At 31.7% G+C, this 20,586-nt stretch overlaps 2 protein-coding genes across 2 annotated transcripts in view; both read right to left on the bottom strand.

Annotated features, from left to right (window-relative positions):
• Positions 1–7,199, bottom strand: part of LOC107737476 (uncharacterized) — a gene marked incomplete at its 3' end in the record, with an annotated part of 37,281 nt that extends 30,082 nt beyond the window's left edge. The window contains exon 1 of the mRNA XM_016548960.1: positions 7,133–7,199. Within this exon, the coding sequence (XP_016404446.1) occupies positions 7,133–7,199 (67 nt within the window). The remainder of the gene's footprint in view (positions 1–7,132) is intronic.
• Positions 7,200–15,575: 8,376 nt separating this feature from the next.
• The window catches only part of tcf4 (transcription factor 4), a 181,739-nt gene continuing 176,728 nt past the window's right edge, over positions 15,576–20,586 (bottom strand). Inside the window, exons 19-21 of the mRNA XM_016548957.1 lie at positions 19,761–19,990; positions 18,461–18,618; positions 15,576–16,717 (exon numbers count right to left, since the gene is read on the bottom strand). Coding sequence (XP_016404443.1) covers positions 18,482–18,618; positions 19,761–19,990 — 367 coding nt within the window. The 3' untranslated portion in view covers positions 15,576–16,717; positions 18,461–18,481. The remainder of the gene's footprint in view (positions 16,718–18,460; positions 18,619–19,760; positions 19,991–20,586) is intronic.

The following is a 20,586-nucleotide window of genomic DNA, read 5'->3' as shown; positions in this document are numbered from 1 at the left end:
TTATTTTATTTTGTTTTATTTAATGTAATTTCATTTAGGTGTTTTAACTAAAATATGCACTTCCCATTTCCTCCCCTTTCATAACCAGAAGTTTTTATTTTATTTTATTTTATTTTATTTTATTTTATTTTATTTTATTTTATTTTATTTTATTTTATTTTATTTTATTTTATTTTTTGTTTTGTTTTGTTTTAAATGATTTCATTTTGGTGCTTTTTTATTTTATTTTATTTTATTTTGTTTTATTTAATTTAATTTCATTTAGGTGTTTTAACTAAAATATGCACTTCCCATTTCCTCCCCTTTCATAACCAGAAGTTTTTATTTTATTTTATTTTATTTTATTTTATTTTATTTTATTTTATTTTATTTTATTTTATTTTATTTTATTTTATTTTATTTTAATTTATTTTATTTTATTTTATTTTATTTTATTTTATTTTATTTTATTTTATTTTATTTTATTAGCAGCTATATGCCAAGACAACATTTCTCATTTTAATTAACTTGATGTATGAAAATAACTAGGGTTGCAAAGGGGTGGAACATTTCCAGCAAATTTCCAGAAACTTTCCAGGATTTTTTGGAAACTTGGGGAAAAATCTGGGAAATTTTCGGAAACTTTTGGAAAGTTTTCAAAACGTAACCTGAAATTTTCTGTCCCTTTGCAACACTAAAAATAATAGATATTTAAAAAACAAAAACTAATAAAAATGTCAAAAACACACAACAAATTACTAAAACTTTAATTAAAATTAAAATTAAAACAGAGCATATAAAAAAACTAATTCAAAACCTTAATAAAAACAATTTTCGTTTTTATTTAGTTGAACCTGATATACTAAAACAACTAAAAAGTACTAAAAATTATACATTCTTTTTTAAAAACACTACATATTAAAAAACAAAAAACTAATAAAAATGTCAAAAAAGCACATCAAATTACTAAAACTACTAAAAATAAAGCAGAAAATATAAAAATAAAAACTAATTTAAAATATTAATGAAAACTATAATAGTATATCAATGATTCTAAAATAACACTGATACAGCGAAGTTTTATTTTACGCTACTTCAGAATAAACAAACTTAATGATACTAATCATATGATATACTTCACATTTATAACCAATTACCATGTAAAAAAAAGAAAACGATATTGGCATGGAATCACTTGCAGAAAACCATGGTAGTACTACAGTACTTCTTGTAAGCATATGCACCAAATTTATGCTTCAAATCTCATGCAGAAATGCAAAAAGAGCGGAGAAACTTACTGACGTTACACTACTGCACTTCAATATTGCAGAACACCAATGTAAACAAGCGCCTGCACAACACTAATGAAATATGCTGCTGTATAATGCAAACCCTCAGCAGAATGACAAGCTCCTGAGATATTTCTGAGGTTTGATTCTGGGCGTTTGTTTGTATAAAAATGCGACGGGTGACACCTTCATTCTGAACATACTTGAGCTCCATGTTCACAGGCCTGTTAAATGCATTCCTCACATTCAGAACAAAAAAATGCTCAAACGGCATGATAGACAGTCCCTGATGCACTATTACAGATTCAGCTCAATAAGGCGGTTTATTAAAACCCTCTATGATGTCATCGGCCAGCGCTTGACTAATAAGGCGGATATGTGTTTATAATAGGAGGTTTGATCCTGCAGCTCTATTGTGGATGGCGGGAAATGGAATGTTACATTGTAACAATGACACTTTCACCTCTGCCAGATGAGTCACAGGGTTTTTTGATGGTCGCCGTGGCAACATCACAGATGGTTTAATAAACAGACGATTAGGGTTGGGTATCGAGAACCGGTTCCATTTTAGAACCGGTTCCAAATTTCCAATAATCGGGAATTCGATAAGACATGTGCATTTCGATTCCGCTTAACGATTCCCGCGTTCGCATTTTAATGCGATTTTAAACTATTTAAGTGCAGGAAGGGAAAGAACTTGCATTTGATTTCAATTTCTGTACCTGACATTTGTTCAGTTTTATTTATTTATGCTATTGCTAATTAATTTGTTTACTTGTCTTTAACAATTTAATGTTTGAAATCTATATTAGTCGAGTTGTTTTTTTCTGTGGTATTTTTTTGATAAAAACATAGACATCAAACAGAATAAATATGTTTGACATCTAAATATTTGACTTAAAATTTGTTAAACGGATTTTTTTTATCTTATTGGAATCGGAATTAGGAATCGATAAGAATCGGAATCGATAAGCAGAATCGGAACCGGAATCAGAATTGAAATCAAATTCAAACGATACCCAACCCTACAGACGATTGACATGCTGCACAATGAAAGTTATGAAAGAATGCGTTCGAGGGTGGTACCTGTGTGTTTGATATCACTCAAAATAAAACAGCAGGAAACATTCCTCACATCAGCTCTCATTCTCACAGATTTCCACTGAGACAACAAACCTTGTCCAAACACCTGAAGGAATCTACAAGAAGCTGATGTGGCAAGTTTGGACTTTTGCTTGATCTGCATTAGTGCTGTAAGAAACACAGGGATTTGAAGTAGAAGTTCTACAAGCAGGTTTCATTATTGATGGCATTATTTCATGCATGCTACTTTGAAATCAACTAAATGACACTAATCATATCATATACTATTCTATTGACATTGTACTTCAAATATAACCAGTTACCATGGTAAAAACAACATCACACATGTCAAAAAATATTGCATTTCTATTGCATTCTATTGAATTGTAAGTTCTACAAGCAGATTTCATTAAAGACGCAGCTGATCTGTAAGCTCACATCGGTAGTGATGCAAACATTCACTGGCAATCAGGCGTTTGGACACATTATAAATAATAAAGCCATCAGAGTTATGAAATAACAATATGAAAGAATAATATGGAGAAAAAAGTGATTACATTTAGTTGCATTCATTTATGATGAGTAAATAAATGTAGGTTTGTAACGAAACATCACAAATATATTTGTCAAATAAATCTAATTTTAATCATTTAATAAAAAGTCTTTTAAAAGTCTTGTATTTACAATTAAGATCAAATTTACATTTATGCATTTGGCAGAGGCTTTTAGCCAAAGTGACTTATTGCATTCAGGGTATATATTTTTAAAGCATTTTTGGGAATCGAACCATATGATCCTTCTATATCTACTATTGCCATTAAATAAAGAATTGAATAAATATGTAGGTTTGTAAAGCAAATACATGACAAATACATATGTCTAAAGATCAATGAATTTGCTGGGAATCGAACCCATGACCTTGCATTTACTTGATGTTTTTCATTCAATAACTTCTACAATCACTAAATAAATAAACAAATAATTACATGTAGGTTTAGATACAGTACATCTAAAAATCTATGCATTCCCTGGGAATTGAACCCATGATATTGGTGTTTCGCAGCACTTGACGTTTTTCCTAAGATATCTCCTACAATAAATGTAGGTTTGTAACAAAATGAGTCAGAAATATATTTGTCTAAAAATCTAATTTCAAGGATTTAATGAGACGTTTTCAGATTAAAAAAAAAAAGATTATTACATTTACATATTTAGCAGTTTTTATCCAAAGTGACTTATTGCATTCAAGGTATATATTTTTTTGGGAATCAAACCCATGACCTTGTCATTGCTAGAGCACTTCATGATGTTTTTCCTTCAATATCTTCGACAATCAAACAAACAAATCAAATAAATGTAGGTTTGTAAAGAAAAACACCAAATATAGTCAAAAAAATCAATGCATTCTTTGGGATTAGAACCCATGATCTTAGCGTTTCTAGAGCACTTGATGAGTTTTTGCCTTCAGTATCTTCCACAACCAATCAATCAATCAATAAATTAATGCAGGTTTGTAAACAAACACATCTCAAATGAATCTTTGTCTAAAAATCCATGCATTCCCTGGGAATCGAACCCATGACCTTGCCAATTATCTACAGTTTGAGCTCTAGGAATGCCAAATCGTAGCTTATGCATATAAATTCCAAAGTCCACACGTTTGCCTGGTCGTGTAATCAATCACAGTGACACAAATCACTCATGAATAATGTTGATTTGTCATGCACCGGTGAGAACATTAATGAGTCAAACGCTGTAAATCATTGCGTAACAAATCTCACAATGACGCATTACTGCTCAAGTCATGAATTCATCAATGTCTGAAGGAATCTGAAGTTTAAAAAAAAAAAAAACCCTGCATGGGTTGTTTTCAAACCCTGAGCTAGAAGCTTCTCCAAAAACACATGCCTTAAAAGATCAGCCTGCTATTTTATACAACCTGATCGATATGAATGATTCCTGACATACAGTAACAACAGTGAGTCACCGGGGCAAAAACAGCCAACTAAAGCTGACCAACATTTTTCTTGTTTTCTCTAATTATCAAGCCACAATAGAGCCGCTCCTGCCGCTATTGTTCGGTCTGTCTGTGAACACCCAGCACATCAATAGTTCCTTCTAGTTCTGCTGGTTTGAGGCCCGTTCTCGAGTGAAAAGAAGGAATCTGTCCTGTTAAATACCAGAGCAATAAGCACTTTCACCTCTCGGGCGGATCACATTCCTCCTGCCAGGAAACAATTAATGCAGTGTCAAGATCTAGAAACACTGCGAGCATCGTCACCTTGACGCGGTTCTTTAATGATTACTGTCACAGATGCGGCTCGACGGGTCTGATCTCTCATGTTGACACTTCACACAAACAATTTACAAGAGCTCAGGTTACAGACAGCCTGATCGATAATTATCAAACACAAATGCATGACCTTAAACCTCCCGTATAGAAAGTACTACGCTGATACCCCGGTACAGTGATGGTAATGGAAGCCAATGCAATGGTGCTTTCATATACGATTGATATATGCATATACCATGGTATTTATATACAATACCACAGGGTACTTCACAGATTACCATGAAATTACTACATGTTCAAAGATCCCAAAATTATGGAATTGCTATGGTACATACTGTATGTGTATAAACCATAATAACCATTTTTGACACTTGAAATCAAGCAGTAAAAAACATCATTACGAGATATCACAATGGTAAATGCCTATAGAGCATGGTAATACAATGGTAAATATGATTCTAAATGATAAGTATGATGAACTATTGTAGCACCACACACACACACACACACACGCGCACACACGCACACGCAAAACCATGTTTCTAACTTTCTATACACACATATATATAAGAAACATATTGGTATTATAGATATTACGGTATTATCATAGTATATTTCCAAGGAGATATATATAGTCCTGTTAAAGAGCCATGGTAATATATGGTAAATATACATGTATATTTACCATAAAATATATGGTAAATATACAAATAACATGATCCTAAAACCATTATAGATGCAAGGTAATGCCATGTTTCTTATATATAGCCTAGTATTACCACAGTAAATGTCATACAACTTTCTACTGATATTTGATTAAAATTAATATATATATATTTTTTTTAAATATTAGGCAACTATTTCAGTTAGTACTATTTTTGTAATACAAAATCGCTTTAAAAGTTACTAAACTTGTTAAATCTGAAACAACAGCAGCTCACATTTCATATTAAACATAAAAAATGATAAATATCTTTACCTCAGGCGCACTTTGACCTGCTGATCGCACATAAGCACTCACTGTCGCGTCGCAGATGATCGATAATCGATCTATTAAAGCGCTTATGGAGTAAATGGAGCGTCAAGTGAAGTAAAGAGAGTTTACCGTTGAATGTGGAGCAGATCCGTGTCCTCTCGTGTCTCTCAGGTGTGTTTGTTCCTGCTGAAGAGCGCGGTGACTTTCACACCTTGGCGGGTCACCTGTGCACGTGTGGGCGTGGCCTGAGACACGCCCGTGAACCTGAGCCACGCCCCTCCAGCCGCATTGAGAAATAAAGCCTGTCAATGGCAGCAGGGTTTTACTGTGGTAAATCTGCTTTACACAAGAGCGGATGTTACTCCTCACCATATTTGGGAATCTTCTTGGGCTCAAATGATCCTGAACTATTTAAGGAATTTTGAATGAGTTCTAGAGTCAGATCCGTTTATAGCCAGTCCTTCAGGATCCAATAAAATGCCTAACCCAACAATGAATATGAATATAATGAAGAAATGTTAGAAAAAAAGACAAAGAATAAATGATTGGATGCTTTGGGGTTACTTCTGTAAAATGCCCTTATTCATCCATTAAACTGAAAACCAGCACTAGAGGAAAACAAGACCAGAATTCATAATAATAATAAATAATATTTAGAAATTATTATTTATGAGTAGTTTATAACAACACATAATAATAAACATAATTTTCATTTTCATTATTTAAATATATATATTTATATATAAATCACATCAGTAATAACAAATATTGGTATGAGCCACTTTAAAACAAACAAACAAACAAATAAATAAATACTTCCATAGACTTCCAATGAACATAGAAATTTGTCAAAGCATTTGTGTTTAAAATGTATTTATTTATTTATTTTTGATGTTAAGAAAATAAGGCCAGAATTTAACACATAATAATAATAATAATAATAATAATAATAATAATAAATCATACCAGTAATAAAAAAATATTGGTATAAGCCACTTTAAATAAAACAAACAAACAAACAAATAAATAAATAAATAAAATGAAACCATAGACTTCTAATTAACATACAAATTTGGCAAAACCTTGTTGTTGTTGTTGTTATTTGGTTAATTAAGTAAATAAGGCCAGAATTTAACACATCATCATCATCATAATAATAATAATAATAATAATAATAATAATAATAGTAATAAAATATGCTAAATAAATAAATAAATAGACTTCCAATAAAAGTACATGCATTTTTGTTCAAAATAATTTTCTGTGCTAATCGCATGCACAAAATATTCATTTTATTTTAAGCTATTGTTTGGTTTTAAGTCTAGCTTAAATGCCTGTTTAAAAGAATAAAATAAACATCTAACAAGTCAACATGCATGTTTATGATGAATCAATGCTGACAGAGCATTAGTTCAGCAAAATCATCTTTACTGACAAATCCACCACTCAAACACATGCCACTGAACACTAACAGATCAGTTTATTAATTCTGTCAGTCTGTGTGACCCTGACCCTCCACCACACCCACAATGCACTGCAGCAGACGCTCGCGGACTGACCTGACGGCGTGTTTCTGCATTATTCGTACGTTACTGCATTACTGCATTACATATGAAGTCACGCCGCTTTTCCTGCGTGCCACAGCGGGGAGTGGATTCCCAGCATGCCTTTGGCCAACATGCTGAATAAGGAGGGAAAAGAAGAAGTCAGTGAAACCTATTGTGCTTTCAGAGTATCTGTGTCTTTCACTTAAAGCATGTCGTCATTCACCTCATCATGTTCAGACACATATCAGGTTATTCCCCCGTTTAACAGAATATTAGGCCATAAAAGCACCATAAAAGCTCTTTACAAATCCATTGGACTTGATGTAAAATAATAGAAGTCTATAGGATTTGAAACAGTAAAATCATAATATATTCATATGGGATGTCATATAAACAGTATAAGAATCAGAATATTTCTGCTATTTATTTTAATGGCATTTACTACAATATTATTGTAGTAATGTGGGTATTTTAGGGTAAAATCTTTGAATACCACGGTGGATTTTTACAAATGTATTTAGGGCCAGAATTACTTTGTTTACACTTGTCTGAAAACAAACAAACAAAAAAACATCAAAGGTTATTATTGTTAACTAAAACTAAAACCATAAAAAAATGCATTACTTAAAATAAACGTTAACTGAAACAAAATAAAATATAAAAATCTATTTTTTTATATTAAACTTACTTTATGGCAATTTTCATTTAATAAAATAACTAAATAAAAACTAATAAATAACAATTAATAAATACTATATAGATATATAAAAAATAATATAAAATATAAAATAAAATAAAAATTAAATGACTAAAATTACTAAATTACTAAAACGAACTAAAATTAAGGTGAAAACTGAGAGTATAAAAATAAAATCTATTTCAAAATATTAACCAAAACTAAATGATACTAAACTAACTATGAAACACACACACTATAATCCAAACAACATATGTAGCAATAAGGCATGAATGTGCTTCTTACATAAACGGATCATGAAACACACTAAAATCTAAACAACATATCTAGTCATACAGCATGAATGTGTTCCTTACATAAACTGATCATGAAACACACACATATGTTGATGAGGCATGTCGCTGTGCTGAGTGTGTGTGTGTGTGTGTGTTTTCTCGCAGGAGTTCCTGGGTGGATCTGAGCTGACAGACAGACAGTGTGACAGTGAGGGAGACGCACGCTGACGTCAGATTCACAGCTCAGAGCTCAAGCACGTCTGTGACGTTCTGTACAGGACCGGCCCGCTTTGGGCGTCTCACAGTTTACAGTAAAACAAGGTTTAGGACTCCCTGAAGACATGCTGCAACTCAATGGGACCTTCCTGGTTAAATAAAGGAAGATAAACTCTTAAAACATGCATGCACGCTTAAAAATAAAGGTGCTTTACTATGCCATAGAAGAACCTTTTTGTCTAAATGTGACCCTGGAGCACAAAACCAGTCATAGGGGTCAATTTTTTGTAATTGAGTTTAATACATCATCTGAAAGCTGAATAAATACGCTTTCCATTGATGTATGGTTTGTTATGATAGGACAATATTTGGTCAAGATACAACTATTGAAAATCTGGAATCTGAGGGTGCAACTAAATCATAATATTGAGAAAGTCATCTTTAAAGTTGTCCAAATTAAGTTCTTAGCAATGCATATTACTAATCCTAAATTAAGTTTTGATATATTTACGGTAGGAAATGTACAAAATATCTTCATAGAACATGATCTTTACTTAATATCCTAATGATTTTTGGCATAAAAGAAAAATCGATAATTTTGACCCATACAATGTATTGTTGGCTATTGCTACAAATATACCCCAGCGACTTAACACTGCTTTTGTGCTCCAGGGACACATTTGTGAAATTTACAAGCAATTTCTGAGTGATTTTTTTTTTATTTATGTAGGTTTCTTTAGGATTGTTTCCAAACTCTGCTGCTAATACGAATTCCTTCCGGACTAGGACTTTAAAGTAAAAAGTGATTAAGCTAATGCACATTCGTCCTGACTTCCAGGATGGGTGCCACGGTGTTTGTGCAGCCGCTGGATCTGGTGAAGAACCGAATGCAGCTGAGCGGTCAGGGCTCCAAGGCTCGCGAGTACAATTAATACATCATCTGAAAGCTGAATAAATACGCTTTCCATTGATGTATGGTTTGTTATGATAGGACAATATTTGGTCAAGATACAACTATTGAAAATCTGGAATCTGAGGGTGCAACTAAATCATAATATTGAGAAAGTTGTGCTCCAGGGTCACAAATGGTTCCATAAAGAACCTTTAACATCGGAAGAACCTTTCTGTTTCACAAAAACAGAAAGAAGGTTCTTCAGATTATAAAAAGGTAAGAAAGAGATGGTTCTTTAAAGAACCTTTGACTGAATGCTTCTTCTGTGGCATCGCTGTGAAGAAACTTTGAAGCACCTTTATTTTTAAGAGTGCCACTCTGAACATTTTTGATCATTTTTGTTTTTAAAGCATTGTTCTTGTCACTGTTGGTTATACCAGTTTTAGAGGTGCCTTTATTTCTGTTATATTATAGTAAATACATTTTATATTCATTCAGTAAAACATTATTGTTACCATGGTACTGTTCTTTTTAAATGTAAGTAAAATGAACAAAAAAATGTGTTAATCTTTATGGTGTTTAAAGAAGACAACCTCTTAAAAAACAAAAAATATTATTATTACTGTATTTATTTATTTAAATCAATTGAGCAAGATGCAAAATAAACGAAGATATTTTCTGAAAACATGTTGCTATTCTGTTATATCTTGTGCAATTTTACGTCTCAAATAAATGTATCTTGTTTCAACATGTTTAGACGTCATTTTGGAAGACATAAATACTGATGAATTTTTTTCAGTCTGAAATATTTTATTTAAAAAAAATGTTCACAAGTAATAAAATAATGTTTTTAATGATTAAATTAATTGAGCAAGATACAAAACTATATAAACTATTATAACAATTTTATATATAAAAACTAGGATATTTTATGACAAAATATTTTATTATCCTGGTATTGTCTTACGCAGTTTTGCTTTTCACATAACCGTATTTTGTTTTAATATGTTTAGACATTGTTATTGGAAAACAAGAAAAAAAAATTCATGAATGTCTGAATTATTTGTATTTTAAAAGGAATATTTAGGCTCAGTTTGTGCTTATATTAAAAAGCTTAAATATAAAGTAAAAAAATTATGCACAAAAATCTAAAATATAATATCTAAAAATTTAGCATATAGAGTCGGTTTAGTCTGGATATAAATGCGCTTTAAACATGTTTGCAATTCTTTTATACAAATATTACGAACATTTTTGGTTAATTCATGCAAACTGGTTTAAATTTGGCTGCATTTGTGCTTTTATTATATTAAAAATCTAAAATTTCAATTCAGATAAAACAAACAAAACAAAGCTGAAAACCGTAGGTCATAAAAATGTCACATTTATTGCTACAGACGGTCATGGACATCATCGAGTTACTACAGGATGAGAACAAACAGATGAGGATGAGCTTTAGAGAAACACAACAACAACAACAACAACATCACATTTACAACAGAAATCAAAACGAATCCAGAAAATGAATCACACACACACACATTAGACAGGACGAGTAACTGTGTTTCGAATCATTGCTTTATTTCTCTCATTCAAACACATCTGCGTCTCCAAATCATCTTTAAATAGCTAAATAAAGTAACAAACATTTATCTGAATGACTCTATAAAATGGAACAGTCTCGATTCAGACTCTTATTTTGTCAACATTACTGGTATAAAAGGATCGCCCTGCAAAAAATTCGCCAAATCGAGTCTGATCTGAAAAGCAGGTGATATTTTTCCCGAATGCACTCGTCTTTTTCATAGCAAAAATGCACTAACGAAGCTTTATAACAAAAATCCAGGCACTGGAACACGGCGATTCTCTGATGGTCACGATTCTTCACTTGAGTTGCATCACGACTAAGAAGAATTAAAGGCCACGGTTCATAAACGCTCACCATTACGACGATAAACATGTTGCACAAAGAAACGCAGTGAAGGCTGAAAGACTTATTCTGTGTGATCTGGAGATGTTTCATTCCTCCTGTCAGTTGTGCTTGAACACGCTCGCGATTATGAAGCTGGGATTACATTCGCCATCTTGTTTTCTTTTTTTTTTTTTTCAAGCCATTTTTTCTGATTTGAAAGTTAACCGTCAAAAATGGAAGACTAGTTTGCATATTTAACTTTGCATTCAGTATTAGACTTGCTCTCAGAGAATATCTCTTCAATTAGAATTCAATTTATTAAGCAAATTAAGTTTAATTGCATTTTTAGCCACACCGTAAATGTTTTTTGACTTTTTTCCCCGAAGATTATTGTTTTACATGAATATATTACATTTTTTCTGCTTTAAAATTTAATGTTTTATTCCGTTTTCCTTGCCGTTTGTTTGCAATTACTTGTGAAATTTATTTGCATTTTCTGAGTGAAAATTGTCTTAAGTTTTTTTTCAGTGCAGATTTATGCCAATTTTGGACATGCATATGCAAACAAAACAATTTTTTATTAAATGTTTTGTAAAAAAAAAAAAAAAAAAGTCTTAACATCTCATGCAATTTGCTCTTCAAATGAATGACTCATAATGACTGTTTTCAAACAAGTTTCCACTGTATTTATGTCATTGGTTGAGTCATTATGATGTTTGGCACTATACACTTCACTGTCAAAACTTTACCATAGTAAAGTTGTTAAAATTGTTTATATATTGTTTTAATTTCATGTTTCATTCAGTGTTACTTAAATTGTAAAATTTAGTAATTTCCAAGTGAAGATTGTTGACAATTCAAACAATTTTATATATATATTATCCTAAACAAGTTTTAATTTCTTATGCAAATTGCTTCTCAAATAAATGCATGTTTTTAAAGGTGAAGTGCATCATAAAGACACAGATAATGACTGTTTTCAAACAGGTTTTCACCATTTTATGTCATTATATTTGGCATTAGACATTTCACCTTCACAACTCTACCATAGTGTTATTAAAAAAAATTATAGTTTAGTCTGGTTTAAAATTTGTGAAAAAGTCATTTTTTTCAGTGCAGATGCCACACTAAATTTTGCATATGCATAAATTAAGAAAAACAAAACAATTTGAACAATTTCAAATATATTAACTTAAAACAAGTCTTAATATCTTATGCAAATTGCTTCACAAATAAAAACATAATTTTAAAGGTGAAGTGTGTCATGTTTTCTAACAAGTTTCCATCATTTTTGTCATTATTGTTTTGTTTTTGTTTCACATTTTACCTTCAAAAATTTGTGTTGTTAAAATTGTTTATATTCCAGTTTAGTCTGGTTTTAAATGTCATGTTTAATTCAGTGTTACTTGCCATTTATTTGTAATTATGTTTTAAATCTACTTGCTTTATTTCAGAGTAAAAATTTTTCAAAGTATTTTTTTGCGTGCAGACGCCACACTAAATTAAGAAAAACAAAACAATTTGAACAATTTCATATATATTATCTTAAAACAAGTCTTAACATCTTAAGCAAATTGCTTCTCAAATAAATGCATTATTTTAAAGGTGAAGTGCGTCATAAAGACACAAATAATGACTGTTTTCAAACAAGTTTCCATCATTTTTGTCCACTTTTAAAGATGTTTTTAGCTGAAAACATGACAGAAATGCTGATTACATTTACTGAAACTCTTAATTGTTGGTTTGTGTGTTAAATTTGCACTGAAATCAGCACTCGATCCACGTAACTGATGTGAAAATGTGATCTGGCAGTGGATATAGAGGATATTTTGAGCTTCTAGATCGTCTCTCTTTATTGAAATCACACTCAAGTGACAAAGACAACGCATCCGTCCGACAAATGCGCTGAGAAAGCAGCAAAGACCAGTTGTACGACAATTGGCTGCAACAACATGATGTGGCACAAGGAGAGAATTAGTCAAACATCTTTAGCACTGGCAAAATACAACTTCAGATGTTCAAAATTTACTGAAGGACAAGAACACTAGCATGTCTGAAGCAATGCAAAAGTACAGATGTACCACACTTTTCAATACTAGGCTTTTGCTGGAGTGTTTTCGGCAATCGTTTGAACCTGCAAATCAAGTAGAAAAACCCATGACATTGTGCATGTTGCAACTGCATTAAAAAAAAAAAAAAAACATATTTAGGCCTTAATTTATGATTTATGCTATATAAAATTTGCAGTAAGAGTTTTAACATTAACATATAAACATGATGTGATGCATTTCTGTCAGTCATACTATACTTAAAACATACTGTACAAAAAATAATGGCATCAATAAATAATCAAAATGCATTTATTCACATCGATTAAAATCAGTATAAATCTGTTCATTGCGAAAACAATTAAATTTATTTAGTTAATATATAAAATATGGCTAGCTGTGGAACAAGCAGGATTATATGGAAGCTTATTTCAGGGATAAAAAATTTTTTAGCACACAATTCAGATTTTTTTCTTGTAATTCCAAAATAGAAAGTCGAAATGACCTTTTTTATTTTTTATTCCATGGCGGAAACAAACAAACAAACAAAAAGAATTCCAAGAAAAAAATTAGAATTTAGAGATACAAATGCAAAATTCCGAGAAAAAATAATTGAATTGCGAGATATAAATACAGAATTGTGAGAAAATAGTCCGAATTAAAAAAAGATATAAAAGCAGATATTCGTGAAAAAGACACAATTCTCAGTTTATATCTTGCAACTCTGACTTTTTCCCCACAATTCAAAAGAATCTGAATTTTTATGTTTTAATCCATGGCGGAAACAAACAAAACAAACAAAAAGAATGCAGAGAAAAATTCAGAATTTTGAGATATAAACACAAAACTGCAACATAAAGTCTGAATCGCCAGAAAAAGTCTTAATTGTCAGAAATAAATGCAGAATTGTGAGAAAATCTCCGCATTGTGAGATATAAAACCAGAATTGCAAGAAAAAAGCCAGAATTTCAAGATATAAATGCAGAATTGTGAGAAAAAAAGTCCAAATTGCAAGATATAAAAGTAGATCTGTGAAAAAAACAAAACAATTCTGAGTTTATATCTTGCAATTCTGAATTTTTTGCTTGCAGTTCTGTAAAAAAAAACAAAAAAACTCAGAATTGCGAGAAAAAAAGTCAGAATCTCACTTTTTTCCTCCGAGTTTACGATTGCAAGACATAATCAGAATTGCGAGAAAAAGTCAGAATTGTGAGATATAAACAGAATTTGGGGAAAAAGTCAGAACTGCAAGATTTTTTCTCAGAATTGAAAAAAAAAGTCCAAATTGTAAGACAGAAAGTCGCAATTTCCTTTATTTATTTATTTATTTATTTATTTATTTATTTATTTCTGTGGTGGAAACAGGTTTCCGTAAGAGTCAATTGGGTGAAATCCGTGAAGCTGAAACAAAATGGGCTTATTATATATGATAAATATACTGTATAAACCATTTAGTTTAGTCTCATTTATGTATGACAAATATGCACCACATTAAGTTGATTGTGTTAAAAAGGTGTCGTCCAAATTTTAAATGCAACTTACATTAAATTCAGGCCTAAATTTTGCGTATGAGGGCCGGTGGCAAATGTGCAGAACATCCGAGTCGTCGTTTCGATTCTTTCAGCGATGCCTCTTTACAAAAGTAAGAATGTAAATTAAGGTCTGATTGTTGACACACGTTAACGCTAATCAATCACGTCCTCACCAGGCCACATGATCAACGGCAGGTCATCGACCTGCGTCTATTTACACAAAAAATACTCAATTAAAAATGACAATGTAATGATGAAAGAGGATGAGAGAGTAATCGTATAGCTTTGATTCCCGACCCCCACCACCCACCGTTATAGAAAAGAAAAATGTTCCCGCAAATATAAACATTTGTTTTTTTTTTTGCTTTTTTTCTCACTATATTTTCAATGTGACACGTTTCAACACACAATGAAGTACTTTTTTGGAAAAAACAAAAGAGAAGAACTGATACAAAGCATTTCTAAACACAAAATAACAACAGCCTACATGTAAAAATATAACTTTTACATACACAATTTCAAAATAATGGTACGTTTGCATTTGTTGCATACAATTTACAAATGTCCGTGTGTGTTTCCCTTCGCCGGTGGTTTCGCGAGAGCGTCGTTCACCGCCGTTACGATCGCGGTGACGTTATGAAAAATAGAGTCACGTCTCTCGGAGCGGATGGCGTTGGGAACGTCTCCGCTCGGCTTTACAGAATGAAAAACCGCTCCTCGTGAACTCCTTTCCGTCTCTTTATATACTGTATATATTTCTACATTTATATATACTGATTTTCTAATAGATTTGTGTCCACTTTCAGTGCCTCCCGTCCATTTTTTCCCATTTTTTCTGACAGAGAAACCAGTACAGACGAAGAATAGAGAGATTAAAAAAGAGAAAAAGCCATTTTACACATACAACCACACATTTGTACTACTGCGGCTCAACAACAAGCCTGTATTCGTAAAAGCGGATATCTATAATACAATGCTCAATAACGACGGTGACAGGTGGGCGGGGCTGTGGGCGGGGCCACACAGGGCTGGACACACCTCCTAATTACATATAGCCGTACAGTACATTAAATACAGTTTATCCAAAAAATACTTTTTTACCTTTTTACCTTTTTACTTTTTTTTTTTTAAACTCCAGGCCGTAAAAAACCTGACTGCATAGACCTAATGACTAACGCTTCCTACTTGCTTGCATCCTAGATAATGTTCTCCTCCAGTTGTGTGATGATATGAGCTCTAAAAGGCACGTTGGTTGAAGTTTCGACATGTTAAAATTGCATCTTCGGTGTCCGGGAGGGCTTCGGGAGAGTCGATGGCTAGAAACAAACAAATAAACGAAATGACTTCCGTAGGTGATCCGCAAAAGTTCGCGAAACGAGCCCAAAGCGGCTCCAGAACGGCCTCTGAACGTTCACTGCCGGGATCTGCTGGTTTCACAGGAACTAAAACAACATTATTGCAAAGGTTTGAAGGGTTTTGTCAAATTCTGCAGCCGAATCCCGTCTGGGTCGTTTGATTGACAGCTCCTCTCGTCCCGACTGATTGGGAATTTCCTAATTCTATTTTTCCGTAAGGAGTTCCGCGAGGCACAGCTACAAAAGTTCCACAGTGTGGACAGGATTGCCATTGAAATCAGACGGCTGCCCTCCACACCTCCACAACATCATGATATGTTTGAAGAATCGCCCGTCGCTCTTTTTCGTGTGTGTGTTCGTACATAAAAACGTCTTCTTTTGCAACAGGGAATGCTTGGAGGAAGATATGCACAACGAATCCGGCGCCACTCCCTAATTTACAGGATAAATCCTCACAGACGCAGTCAGGAACGGGAACACGCAGGAGTTGGTCGGTCGGATGGAAGTTCGTTCGCTCGTTCGTTCGATCGGTCGATTGATTGTTTGACGGACGGTCGGGGCAGAAATGACGCTATCAAAGGAAGTGATCGCTCATCATTTTGATGAATTCTGGCAGCTTCGACCTGAAAGATGGACAGACGGAGAGAGACGTTAACACAAAAGCACTTCTAAATATGTATTTTGCTTAAAGTAAATGGAGATTATTTTTAGGAGGTCGACATGTTCATGCCATTGAACCACATTTTTCTCCTTAATTCTTTCATTTAATGCAATGCAATTTAATTAATACGGCAATGTAAAATCTGCAAATAAACGAAAATAATAAAAGTAACGAAGTAATGAAAATTATACATTATGGACATAATAATTATATTATATTATATTAAATTATATTATAATAATTAATAATACTTAATTTTATTTAATTAATAATTATATGGAAAATATGTTAATAATGTACATAATAATAATAATAAAAATACTATCATTAATGTAATATAGCAATGAAAACTATACTGTAAGAACACAATTTATGTTATATATTTTTTGATTAATTTAATAATTCTTGCTACTATAATGCAAATACGCAAATAAAAATGATAATTATTTTAATTATGATAATTCTAAAAATAATAAAGTACTCTCATCAATGTAATGCAATAATGAAAATTATACTATGTGTAAATCATTTTTATTTTTGTTAATGTAATATTTTGATTCTTTATTTTTATAATTCTCATTACTGTAATGCAAAATATGTAAATAAATAAAAATAATAAAGTACTCTCAATAATGTAGTACATTAATGAATATTACACTGCATGTAAATAATAATTTATATTATATTTTATGTAATATATATTTGATCGTTTAAGTTAACTGAACAATAAAAACAATAAGATAATAACTAAAAATAATAAAAGTACTCTCATTAATTTATTGCAGTAGTGAAAATTATACTGCATTATGCTACATAATAATTTATATTATATAAGCATTCCTAAAAATGTCTTTACATTGTTTACATACAAAATATAACTTCTTTTCTTCTGTTGACTGTGGAGTAAAATGTAACCTGCACATTTAAAATAATCATATACTGACACTACAGTGCAGATTTTTCTTCTATTTGCTGCTCTGAACGCCTCTAAAAACATATCTGTTTACCGAATGTTTTCCCTCATCATTAAATCTGTAAATTAACGTGAAGATGAATGAACTGGGTTTAATTCACACCTTAATTATAAGTTGTAAACTCATTAAGTGCACATTAAACATGAAACCTTTGGAGCTGCATGTGTCTGTTCACACCCATAATGCAATGTGAACATTGCACTTTTCATGCTTTCCCTCGATTTATTTCTGCTTTTACAAAATCAAACAAACAGTGAGGAATTAAATCAGACAATCTGGAGACTAAAACAAATCATGACAATCATCATAAAACAGCACTTTTGAATGAAATGGTCAGTGATTTTGTGTACATGCACCTTTCAATGTGTGCAAATATCTTCATTTAGCCTTATTAATTGTTTTTATTGTAAATGAACAATGTATAATACATATCTTAAAAATCAAAATCTGTATGTACACAAATTATAACCCACACTTACGGCCAATCTGTTGTTAAAATGCGCCCATTTTTACATTTTTAGAGGTTTAATTTTTTTCGCCACCCTTAGATTACTATTCATCGTTTGATTAATTAAATAAGTTTACGTGGCATGTGACCAATGATTAGAAATCCAAACGTTCTGCATCACTTTGCCTAATAATTCTGTTATTGTGAGTAAGCGAGTGATTGCAGGTTTGATTGTTTTGGGACGTGTACAACAGCAGATCAGTGTAGAGGGAAATATTCTGACCATTTACGGGGGTGTGGCTCTTTACATTTGTCCCATGGGATTGGACGCCTCGCCCATGCTGTGGTGACCGCCGGCCAATGAGAGCGGAGCACCGTCCGACGACACTTTCTCCTCTTCCCGCCTCTTCAGACACGCCGCCTTTGGGTTGAGATTGCGCTCTGGAAAGAGGAACACAAAAATACACACTTTACTGATTACACACACACACACACACACACTGAGCTGCTCCTGGAGAAACCAGACGCCATCCAGAGGACAAAAGCGGCACTATGGCAAAATACGGCCGATCTAATCTGGATTTTTGTCTAATCTGGATCTGTTTTCTACATGCAGGATTTATTCGTATTTATCATATAATTTACAAATAATAAGATATTTTTTTAATGAATAATTACATAATAATAATAGTAATAATATAAAACTATATTATTCATATGAAATTAAATATAAAATATAAAATATGGTAAATCTAATTTGTAACAGCTACATTAATAAACCCAGAAATTATTATTATTATTATTATTATTATTAATACACTTGTGTATTGCATATAAAATACTTCAAATCTAATCCAGAACATCTGTATTAATAAACAGCGTTTGCTATATACAAGAGTCATTAATACTTATAACATCATCTACAAATATTTTCTAAAATTATTAATTGTATATAATAATAGTATTACAATTATATTAATAATAAAAAATAAAAATTAAATATAAAATACAAAAGAGTTATTAATACTTATAATAGCATCTAAAAATTAAAATAAATATATTTTAAAATTTACATTTCATCCAATTAATAACCATCCAATATCCAATGAAATATACATGCATATATAATAATAATAATAATAATAATAATAATAATTCTTCTTCTTATTATTATTATTAAATTATTTTGTCATTTTAATTATTATAATGTATATAACTACTATATTGCAATTATCCAATTAAAGGAATAGTTCACAAATTAAGATATTTTAAAGAATGTTGGGAACCAAACAGTTGTTGCTCCCCATTGACTTCCATAATAGAGAAGGAAATACTAAGGAAGACACTGCGGACCATCAACTGTTTGGTTCCCAACATTCTTTAAAATATCTTCTTTTGTGTTCAAAAGAAGAAAGAAACTCATACAGGTTTGGAGCGACATGAAGGTGAGTAAATGATGACAACCTTTTCATTTTTGGGTGAGCTATCCCTTTAAATAATAATAACAATAAAAACCTCTAGTTTGAGCACACAATGAGTGAAAAGAGAGCTCAGTTTGTGCTGAGAATGCTGCAGCGACTGACCTCGGACCTGCTGCTCCAGGCTGAGGATGACGGCGACGGCCTGATGCAGGATCAGCAGCTTAGTCTGGGGTTTGTCGCTCTTCAGGTGCAGCTGCACCATGCGGCCCAGCTCTTTGAAGGCCTCGTTAATGTCGCGCACGCGCAGACGCTCCCGCGCGTTATTAGCCATGCGCCGCTCCTTCTCCCGCTCCAGCTTCTGCTCCGGAGTCAGATCCTCGTCGTCGTTGTTGCTGTGGGCCGGAGCGTGAGGATATTCATTCATTCATTCATTCATTCATCCATCAGGACCATATCAGGGCTTACGTTTCTCGTATTCAACCTGTGCCAGATTTAGTGCTGAACACATTATGTTTATGGAATAAAACATTCTAGATAAAAAGTTACAATATTCAAAGTAGGCAATATAAAATACTAGACGTATGAAGTACATACAAATATATAATAGATTCAAAAAGTATCATCAATTCTAGATATATAAAGTATATAAAAAGATATAATAGATACAAAAATATCTAAAATTCTAAATGTATAAAATAAAAAATTCTAAATATATTAAAATATATAAAAAGATATAATAGATACAAAAAATATAATTAATTCTAGATATATAAAGTATATAAAAAGATATAATAGATACAAAAGTATCTAAAATTCTAAATGTATAAAATAAAAAATTCTAAATATATTAAAATATATAAAAAGATATAATAGATACAAAAAATATAATTAATTCTAGATATATAAAGTATATAAAAAGATATAATAGATACAAAAGTATCTAAAATTCTAAATGTATAAAATAAAAAATTCTAAATATATTAAAAGA

This window comes from Sinocyclocheilus rhinocerous, unplaced genomic scaffold (assembly GCF_001515625.1).
Source record: "Sinocyclocheilus rhinocerous isolate Xijiao unplaced genomic scaffold, SAMN03320098_v1.1 scaffold824, whole genome shotgun sequence".
Taxonomy (NCBI): Eukaryota; Metazoa; Chordata; class Actinopteri; order Cypriniformes; family Cyprinidae; genus Sinocyclocheilus; species Sinocyclocheilus rhinocerous.
Note: the sequence above shows the minus strand (reverse complement) of the source record. Positions and strands in the feature narration are given on the sequence as shown.